This window comes from Chlamydotis macqueenii, chromosome 6 (assembly GCF_036417535.1).
Source record: "Chlamydotis macqueenii isolate bChlMac1 chromosome 6, bChlMac1.mat, whole genome shotgun sequence".
NCBI classification, from domain to species: Eukaryota; Metazoa; Chordata; class Aves; order Otidiformes; family Otididae; genus Chlamydotis; species Chlamydotis macqueenii.
Genome location: NC_141561.1, coordinates 42,596,677 through 42,607,147, shown reverse-complemented (window position 1 = coordinate 42,607,147; position 10,471 = coordinate 42,596,677). Strand labels below are relative to the sequence as shown.

At 52.0% G+C, this 10,471-nt stretch overlaps 1 protein-coding gene across 1 annotated transcript; it reads right to left on the bottom strand.

The window, feature by feature from the left end:
* Positions 1-507: 507 nt before the first annotated feature.
* ARL4C (ARF like GTPase 4C) lies at positions 508-10,086 on the bottom strand. The gene is made up of 2 exons (XM_086751389.1): positions 8,934-10,086; positions 508-1,052 (listed from the first exon to the last, which is right to left on the bottom strand). The coding sequence occupies exon 1, from the start codon at positions 9,879-9,881 to the stop codon at positions 9,303-9,305; it is 579 nt and encodes a 192-aa protein (XP_086607515.1). The 5' UTR covers positions 9,882-10,086; the 3' UTR covers positions 508-1,052; positions 8,934-9,302.
* Positions 10,087-10,471: the final 385 nt, after the last annotated feature.

The window sequence follows — 10,471 nt, the reverse complement described above, 5'->3', positions numbered from 1 at the left end:
GATAATCAGGAACAGCTATTCCGGGTAGGACAAAGCCTCGGGAGCAGCACTGAGGGGAATGAAAGACAAACTCCTTTTTCCTCCTGTTCTCCCTCTCATTATTATCTACATGTAAATGATTCACATTCTTTGCAAGCCAAGTCTTGTCTTGACTGAAGGAGTTCAGATCATTAGAAACCCAACAATTTTCTGCATATTTCATGATAAAAGAAGTTGCAATAGGGCAGGAGGTTAGGAGCAGGGGGAACAGGAATAGGATTTTTTTCTGCTGCCATTTCTGCTCCCAAGAGTTTCCTGAGATTTCTGGACTGCTGATATCAGAGGTTCCCGGATACCCAGCAATAAAAAAGCCACAGCGTGGAGAATGTCATTATATATATTTAACAGCAAAATATGCCTTAAAAAAATTTCCAGTAAAGAGCCATCTCAAAGCAAGCATGACCCATTCCAGAAATCTTGTTTCAGCATTACCCAAATGCTCAAGGTCACTGCGGCTTGCTTCTTTTCCACCCTCGTAGTGGTGTTTTGCCATCAGCATTTCCATTAAATGGCTCATTTTTGATGAATTCTCGTTTTTGGATGGCAAGGGAGGAGGAGCACTGGATGATTTCCAAGCAGCTCCATTACAGATGCCAAGGTTTTTCACGGGGTGGGGGGGGGGGGCTCTCTCACCCTGGTTTATTGATCACCAAGACACAACCTCGCAGGGCTAAGTCTGCCCAGGAGATGATGGGGGTCTGGGTGATGGCCATCCCCGTGCTGCTTCTTGAATTGGTGAGCCCCACACCAGACCTCAGTCCCACCAACTGGCAGAGAACAACTCAACTTGGTGCTGGGATGAGGCTCCCACCCAGCACATGGGTGCCCAGCACCATCAGGCACATGCTGGACCGCGATGGGGAAAGGAGCTTTTGTAAGCGACAACACTCGTCCTTCAGCCATTGGTGAAGATAAGGCTCTTCCAACTCCAACGCGTGTTTGATGTCAGCCCAGTATTTCTCTCTCCCAGCATACGCTTGGGCAGCCATGCCAGCCCTGCTGGGGCTGAAACCCTGGGGAAAAAAAAAATGAGGTCTTGTGTCACCAAGTGACACAAGAGCTAATGAAATATTTGCAGCATACTCTCCCCGTTTGCAATTATATATATATATATATATATAAAGAAAAACAGAACATGGATTGGATATGAACATACGTATATATACACACACACATTTATAAAAACGTACCCAGGAGTTAGTTGCAAGCAATTACAGATAAGGAACTTGAACATTGCCACGGTCTCAGCACACACCACCTCCCCCTTCTCCCTCTCATCTTCCTTCTCTCTGTTCTCTAGCTAAAAATAAACGAGCATTGGGCACCCAAGTCTCCCATGGGCAACCACGTGATAAACACCAAGCCTCGGCGTTAGCAACCCGTAAAATGGAGTGGGGAGCCGGAGTCCATGTCCGTCTGTGTGGTTGCTGCCTCAGGAGGTCATTGGGCTCCAGCCTTGCAGCGAGGGTGGTGTGGGGAGGAGGTGGGGGATGAGGACATTGCTCATGGACCCCCAAGCCCTCTTCTCCCAAGCTGTCCCTCACCCAGAGAAAAGCCAATTTTTACTTTTTAAATGAGCCAGTACAGGCTCTGCTTGGCTCAGAGCATCCTGAGAGGTTATAAAGCCTCAGGACACGGTGATAAAACTCCAGCAGAGCTTACTTTCCCCAAACCAGCCCCTCCAGTGACCTCCTGAGGGGTTTACAGCCTCCTCATGCTCCGCCATGCTCTTCAAACTCATTGTCACACCGGGACTTCCTCGCCTGCAATCATGCCTTGGTTTTCACCCATTACACTCCAGCAGTTACCAGGGATGCAGAGCAGACACAGAAACACCAATGCTGAGGTTTAATAAATAGTTTTACCCACCCCAGTTTGCTTTGTTCTAACCAAGGGTCAGCAAGGGGAGGGGAGCATATGGGTTACTTGTCCCGCATGAGGTTTTGCAGCTGATGAGGGACAAAGCGTAAGTGGAACTCTGTGTTGCACAACTCTGCATCCATCCCTTCATGACGGAAAGATGAGGATGGGCAGCACCTTTGGAGAGGCTGGGCTGGGTGCGAAGATAGCGTCAGAAGCTGCAGATAAAACTGGCAAGGGATGAGTTTATACCATCTTTGCTCAGTCCTCAGTTTGAGATGCTCCAGGGCTGCTGGAAGTCCCAGAAGAAATGCAGCAGGTCCCAGGGCTGGGCTGGGGTTTGTGGGGAGACATCAGCAGGGTCTCCCACACCTCTCTGGGACCACCAGATGCCATGGCCATCCATGGGAGACTGAGAACCGTGTATGGGGAAGGCTACAGGCCATTTCTTCTGGAGATGTGGCTGTCACTAGCTAGGTTGAGCAGAGTGCACACTCCAAGAATGGTGTGTGGGTGGTGAGTTCGTATTTTGGGGGGATTTTCCCCACAATCTGATGTCATCTTGGCACCAAGGAGCTCCAACAGATTTCCCTCCTTCTAAGTAATCAGGTGGTTTCTAAGGATGGCTGGGAAAGAGCATGCGCCATCCTGGGAGGATGCGGCAGGCAAGAAAACATGGTAAAGCTGCAGCATTGCCATTCCCCCTCCTGCCTTTGGACATTTTAAACAAGCAGCAGAAGCCAAAGGATGAGGATGTTACCGAAGAGTTGAAAGGGCCCCCTTGTTAGGCAAGCAGCAAGGGAGGGGGCTTTCCAAGAGCTATTTAAACATTAACCAGCACAACAATTGCCCTGTGTTCCCATTTCCCATTGCCATGCTGGTCTTTCACCTCTGCGTGGGTGGATCTGCGGACTCCTGAGCTGCCTCCAGCCCTGGAGACACAGCCTTGTCCACCACTGGCACGGTGCTGTGGTGGGACAGGAGCCATCCTGTACATTTAGCATCTTCAGTATGGGGACCCAAGTACCACATCATTTTTTTTTTAACCTTGGGAGTAAGACAAATGCTGGCAACCTTCTTGTACATCTATGGAAAAGAAGTCTGGAGGCATCTCAAGTGATGTGACCAGGGCTCAGCAGAAGTCAGTGGCAGAGACTGAAAAACTGTGTGAAAATCCCAGCTTTGTGTCCTGCTCTCTTTGCGGCAGCAGAATGCAGGCTTGAAATCAATGCCAGGTGGGATCAGAAGCTTTGGGTGCACCTGTCTCCCTGGACACCAACTTTTGGGAATGCTCCAGCCCCAGCACCACAGGATCACAACTCCGCAAGCTGACAGTAGACCACTCCAGCTGCAAAAATTGGGCCAAAGTAATAAAAAAATGAAATAAGAATAAAATAAGAATAATAGTAAAATAGTAATAAAGTCTGTGGGTTGATGAAGAGTTGGGTGAGACCGTCTCTGCTTCCCATTCCCCCATGTCATCCCTCTCCCCCAGGGCCCCGCGGCTGCAGGCTCAGCAGCACTTCTCACAAATTCCCCTCACACCACGGCACCTTTGCAAGCCAGAAGCTGCCATTAGGAAGGTCATGAAGCATGTGGGATTATTTCTGGTCACCTGTTGGCTGAGTACTGCTCTGGCACGAACACCTGGGCTTCATAACTCACCTTCCAGCAGTTATTTTAACATAGTTGGTGGAGTGTTGCTCTTTTTTTGTAAGGTTTCCTCCCTTGAATCTCACTTGAATAACTGAGGGAAGCAAACACAGGCTAAGCTGAAATAAACAGAATGGTTTCTTAGAGCAAATATTCCCAGGCTGGGCTCTCCATATTCCCTAAGTCATCACGAACTATCCTCAATAACAATGTGCTTGCACTGAAATGTCTCCATTTCACTCTAAAAGGCAAGTGCTACTTTTTTTTTTTTTTTTTTTTTACATGCTATGTGTGTAAAGTGCATAGTGTCCTGCAGCTCCGACTCACAGCAGTGGCCTTGTGCTGCTCAGATAAAAAACGTAGATGTGATTGGGGAGTGGAAGAAGCTCTAGGATGGAGCTGACAGAATGAAAATAAAGAAAAGAGGGACCAAGTTTGAATCAGCCTGGGATTTTTTTTTTCTTTTTGTAGTGATTTATAGTCCATTCTAAAGAGATGGTCATTCCCACCCCACCCAAACTTTGACCAGAATTACCTTGTGCTGTAGAATCATAGAATGGTTAAAGAAATAGCTCTCTTTGCTTTATACCATGATTCCAGGATTCAGTGCCCTACAAATTACATTAACCATGATGATCCTTTTAAAGATATTTGCTTTGGACCAAATCCCATTTGAAATAAAGCAGAGGGATTTTAGCTTAACAAGGCCAATTGGGGAAAAAGAAGAAGGCCCTGCTTAGCTTGAGACACCAAGAAGCAAGGTGATGAAGCTACGGGCATGAAAACGTGGGATGTGCCAAACCATGAGAGCAGCTTTGTCAGCAAGAGCAAGTGGAGATCACTCAGGGGTCCTCTCTTGGTGGTTTTCATGTCAGGGACCTGCAAAGAAACGGCAGGGGAACATGCTGGTCACTGATTTCTGCTCATTTCTGTCTCGACCCCATGTCCCACTGCTCCCAGCCAGACTGCAGCTCTGGTCCGTTCTCTTCTTGCCTTTCTGCTCTTTGATAGGACTGGTTGCAGGACCCTTACCTGCTCCTCGCCCATGCTTGCAGAGATCCAACGTAGCTGACAGCCCAACTTCTTCCTCCCCGCTTTTTCTCCTGGCTGGCCCCGTGCAAAGGGGCAGCATCCCTGGGCACTGCCTGGTGGCCCCGGGTTCCCACAGGCCACGAGGGTCCCCAGACATGGGGCTGGGGACCACAGCTCCAGCATCGCTTGCTGTTTCACTTGCCTGCTGCTTCAGGGTTCCGCGAGGTCAGCGAGTTCCTTGTGCAACGTCTTCATCACAACTGGCCTAAACACGCAACCCCCCCCCGCCCCAGCTGACAAAAGCACTCTCCAGCCAGGAGGAGAGGCTGCGTGGCTTGAAGGAGGATGCCTGAGATCTGCTTGTCAGAAGACACAACCCCCTCCTTCCCGCAAGCCAGTGGCTTTGGCAGCCAGATAAACTGACACATCCCAGTTTAGCCCCCTGCTGCTCACAAGGCTGGGGGCTAGATCCAGTCACACAGCCGCATACAAAGTCACAGCCTCTCCAAACCTACAGCCCAAACCCTTCTGGCTGCTTTTCTTCCTGCAGTGACAGGGATGGTTCCCCCCATTAAACCAGGAAAAGGAAAGCCCCCCACAAGCTCCGCACAGGCACAGCTCCCTGGGACACAGATAAGCCTGTAGAGGAACACAACGCCAGTGTGCACAACTCCGTGCCAGCAGGAAAACCCCCAAAAATCAGCTCCCATCAGGTGAGATTGGATCCCTTTCCTGCTAAGAAAGGCACGGGCACTGCAGCATCCGCTCCTGGGCTTTCAGATCCATGAGACGCAGGCCAGGAGAAAAGTAAGATGTCCCGTATGCTGTCTGGAGAGTGGCGGTCAGAAGCATCTTCAGGAGTACTGGACCGGACCACGCTGCCCGCCACGCTACCCAGGCTGTGGAGAGACAGGAACCCACCGTAATGCTCCTTGCGAGGAAGGAGCCTGCGGGGAACGGCACATTTCAGAGGCTCTCTGCAGGGTCATGAGGTAGCTGAGCACTTGGCAACTCAATTCTTGAATGCCACAGACCACCATCCAACTCTGCTCCAAGTGATTCCTGGGCGTGCACCAACAGCCTTGATAGGAGCTTAGTAACTGCATCACTGGAGAAGCCTTGAGGATCATTTCCAGGTCCTGCAACCCTTTAGAGCCCCATGGCCCTGATCCCATGGAGCAGACAGCATGTTCTCTCACCCGGTGTTGTACACCCTGGAAAATACCAAGGTCACCTGGGAAGCAGAGAGGAGCCCAGCGTAAACCTCAAGCAGCATATATGCTCACAAGCCCGGCCAAATGTGCTTTCACCGACTGAGCTGATCATTTCCTCTCCGGCTGCCGTGTCATCATTTTAAAAAAGAAATAAAAAGTCATTTACCACCCGGCTCCAAAATGTCACCCCCATGTTTCCTGTCAGCAGCCACCCAGAAGCATCTTCTCAGCTGCTCGCCTGGTGCTTTAACCCCTGCGGACCTGGCTCCCTGCCACCCCTACAGCTTGCCTCAGGCCACGCATCGAAAAAAGCCACACCAAGCGAAACCAAAAACTTTCTTGCTCCCTCCTCTAAGACCTGCATGCAGGGTGATCACCTCCTTCACAAAGGTTTAAAATAAAATGAGGTGAGGGAAGAAAACACCTGCACCAAAGAGTATTCTGCCCTTCAGACAGCAGCAGAGATGCAGAGAAATTAAGCAACCTGCAAAAGAGCCCAGATTTCATGAACCGCAAAATTACCGATGTTCCCCACGCCCCAGGGGGACACGCTGCAGCGGGCTGCCGTGCGACCGAGCTGTGCCAGCGTGCTGCTGGGTGCAGGGTGACCCTGAGTGAGCCGCTTCGCCATCCCCACGCCCAAGCGTCCTCTCCCCAGGGAGGCATGAGCAACCTCCTTCGTAACGCGCAATGAGAACCAACTGCGAAATGCAGCACTGATACTGAGAAATAAGCAGAAGAACACTTTTTTTTTTTAATCAGGCCCTTTCATTGTATAAATAATTTATTTCAGTTCACAGCATTATGTCTGCATCTTTTAAAAAAAAAAAAAAAAAAAAAGAACAGAGACTGACAGACAATGGCAAGGGTAGGACATGGGCAGCAAGATATCCAACACTGATGGGAACACTGCGAAGGCACCTGGGGAAATGAGATCCGTACCTTGTGACAGCTGCTAAAAAAAAAATAAAATAATAATAATAAAAAAAAAAAGTAATTCAAACGTATTTAGAGAAGACGCATAGCCTTGCAAAAATCCAAGCTCATTTTCAGAGCCATGATTCAGGCAGTTTCCCTTAACCACCGTTTTGCTGAGGCACCTCTTCTAGCCCACCGTAGGCGATGCACATCTTCATAGAGGAAAAAAAAAAATCATTGTACGGTTGTGAAACATTACAGAAATACCACGGAAGCCATTCGACGCTAATCGGAAAAAGTCTTTTTTAATTATTGCAGAAAACAGAGTTGGTGGGAATGGCACCGCCACAGCGTCCCACCTGGCTCGGCTGAACCTTCAAGCGTGTGCTGTCAGTTCAGTTGAAAAACCAGCAATTTCTCCAAGGGGATGCTCGGCTGAGCTGGGTGTAACGAAGCCCCAGGAAGGATCGAGCTCCATAAACAGATGCCACCAGACTTTCCACGCCAGTGTTCGCTAAACCAAGACTTACGTCTCGGCAAAACCCACAACTAATAGGCTTGCATGTGCCATTTTTAAAACCCAATTGCTTTTGAGCTGGTGGCGAAAACATAGCTTTGTATTTTGCCTCTAAAATGGATCGCTCTCCCAAAAAAAGGGTTAACACATGTGGCTTCTGTGGCATCAAAAATTTTTTTTTTTCCTCTCTTGACAGCAAGTACCAAAGTGTTGGAGGTGAAGACAAAGCAAAGAAAAACCCAAGGAAGTGGGAACAGAGCCACCTGAACTGATGGGACCAGCCCACTCAGCACGCAAGTCGGGACTCGCGTTGGGAGCTCAAAACCCTGCAAGAAGAGAAATACTACATTGCTGCAACATGTTTCCTACCAAAAAAAAACCAAACCAAAACAAAACAAAAAAACCCCACCCCTCAAAAAACAAACCCTCTATTGGAAAGGTGCCGTGCTCATCACTGCAAGGGGAGAATCAACTCCCTCAAACCCGAAGGGGATTTTTCTTTCGCCTGCTTGGTGGTTTCTCCTTGGCTGCTCTGGGAAAGGGTTTTCAAACGGGAAGGCTGGTGTAAGATCACCAGATACACCCAGCAGACTGCAGGGCTCAAAATTCAGGATATTTGTCCCTTCAAGGGCTGCCTGTTTCTGCTCTGTAGGCAGCGCGGAAAGCTGGGACCCTGGTTTTCTCCTCCAGAGAGGGGTCCCAGGCCAAAACACAGACAGCAAACGGCTTTTGGTCCCTAGTCCCATCCAGGTACCAAAATGTCCACCTGCAGGACGCAGCTGGGCCTGACCCTGCCCCAGGGGGCTCGGCAGGAAGAGGTAGCCCACACAGCTACTGCTGGAGGCAAGGGCCTCTCTGCTTTGAATTGGGGTTAAATCTTTAAAAAAAAAACTAATGCCCTCCACAATGTCACCCCCCCACCACATGTCTTTACACCCTGCCATTTTCCCGGCGCTGCAGAGTCCCTTTCCAGCAGAGATTTTCCAAGCTCTGACCATCTCAGCGGGCAGTGCCCAGCAGCCATCCTGCTCTGCCTTGCCATGACCCCCAAAAAACCCAATGGCTAGCGAGCACTGCCCTGACCTCCTGCCACCGACTGCGGAGCAGCACAATGACCAAGAAGCTGGCTTTTTTGAGGGGATTTTTTTTTTAATAAATAACCCCTAGTTTGGACCACGCCAGCTGGAACACATCAGCACCTTGGAGCACCGTTCTGCCCGGACACAAAAAGCTTGGGGCTTTGCTTTCAGATGACACAACCGAGCTGTTGAGAAGGGGACAACCTGGATTCCAGCAGCGTTCACCCCAAACCCTTGCCTTTCTTTTATTTATTTTTTTTTTAAGCAAACAGCTTAAAGCTCAGCACCCTCCAGCCACCACAGCCTTACACCTCCACACCCAGCTGAGAGCTGCCTCTCCTTGGTCTGCACCCACCCGTGCCCTAAAACACCAGCTAGGGAGAGTGGGGAGGGTCCCCTTACCCATCACCCACACCCCCCCCCCCAGACATTTTGTGCTGGTTTTCGAGATCACTTCCCAGCAACAAACGCCATGGGAGAGATGAGGGGATGTGGGTAAGCATTTGCTGGGGAGCAGCTGGAAGCCCCTCACTGCTGACCTTGCAAAGCCCGGGTGCCGCCTTCACCATCCCCCCCCACCGCCCCCCCGCAAAATAGCATCCATCCCACCCCAAAACGCACATGTTAAAGATTCAGAAGCACGCCGGGCTTCTCTCAAACGCATTTCAACAGGGTCCTGCCCTGTTTTGGGGGGGGTCTCGCCTCAGTTTTCAGTGTCCACACAGGGGTCCAGATCCGGTCCTCAGGGGGTGGGGAGATGGGAGAGGGGAGATCCCAGCTCTCACCCGTAGCCAGGATCCGGGTTTGGCTGCCAGGAGCGGCTTTGTTATCACCACTATTGTCTTTTTGGGAAGGAAAAAAAAAAAAAAATTAAAAAAACCCAGTTAAAACCCAAACGGATCGCTTTGGTTCTCTCTCCCCCTCCGTTCCTTTGTCTGCTTCTCCGTGCCTGGTGGGGAGGGAGGGGTGCGCGGGGCAATGGGGGGGCTTCTACCGCTTCTTCTTCTGCTTGAGGGACTTCCTGCGCTTGAGGATCATCTCGTAGAGCTTGTCCATGCCCTCCGTGAGCCCCTCGCCGATGATGGCACAGGCTGGCTGGATGTGGTAGGTGGTGGAAGGGGTCAGCTCGTGGAGGGCCAGCTGCTTCTCGATCTCAGCCACCGGTAAGGATTTGGGCAGGTCCTGCTTGTTGGCGATGACCAGCAGCGGGGTACCTTGGTTCTCGGCGAATTTGGTCACCTTGTGCAGCTCCGTTTTGGCTTCCTCCAGCCGGTCCACGTCCACCGAGTCCACCACGTAGATGATGCCATCCGTGCAGCGGCTGTAGGACTTCCAGAGCGGGCGCAGCTTCTCCTGACCCCCCACGTCCCAGAAGTGGCAGCTGATGCCTTTGGCCGTCCCGTTGCTCAGCCGGATCTTCTCCGTGTTGAAGCCGATGGTGGGCACGGTGTTGACGAACTCGTTGAACTTCAACCGGTAGAGGACGGTGGTCTTTCCCGCCGAGTCCAGGCCCAGCATGACGATGTGCAAGGACTGGAAGGCGGAGATGTTGGAGGAGATGTTCCCCATGGCCACGGCTCAGCGGCCGCCGCCCCTCACAAACCCGCGCCCATCCCCGCGCCGCCGCCGCTGACGGCTCGGGGTGAGCCGGGCCGGGCTAGGCCGGACTAGGCCGCGCTGGGCTGGACCGCGTGGGCCGGGCTGGGCTGGGCCGGGCCGAACCAAGCCGGGCCGGGCAGCGCTGGACGCGGAGCACTGAGCGTGGGGGAAGCACCACCACGCCTCAGAAACTGCCGGCCGCGGCCCCCGCCCCGCCCGCGGAGGAGGGGCCGCGCCGCCGCCTTCCGACCGTTCCGCCCCGGCCCTGCTCGCCCCGGCACCTGCCCGGCCCCCTCCTCCTCGTTCCCTCCCCCTGCCCGCCCCCCTCCTCCTGCTTCCCCCCTGGGAGAACATTCCCCCGCTTGCGGTTATAAAAGGGTTGTGCCTCGGCTTTTCACGGAGAGTTTGGGTGCGAAGGGACCTGTAAAGCCCAGTCCAACCCCCCTGCACGGAGCAGGGACATCTCCAACCAGATCAGGTTGCTCAGAGCCTCATCCAACCTGGCCTTGAATGTTTCCAGGGATGGGGCATCCACCGCCTCTCTGGGCAGCCTGGGACAG

Excerpts from the sequence above, each read along its gene's own strand:
- ARL4C (XM_086751389.1), bottom strand. The coding sequence starts at position 9,881 with ATGGGGAACATCTCCTCCAACATCTCCGCCTTCCAGTCCTTGCACATC.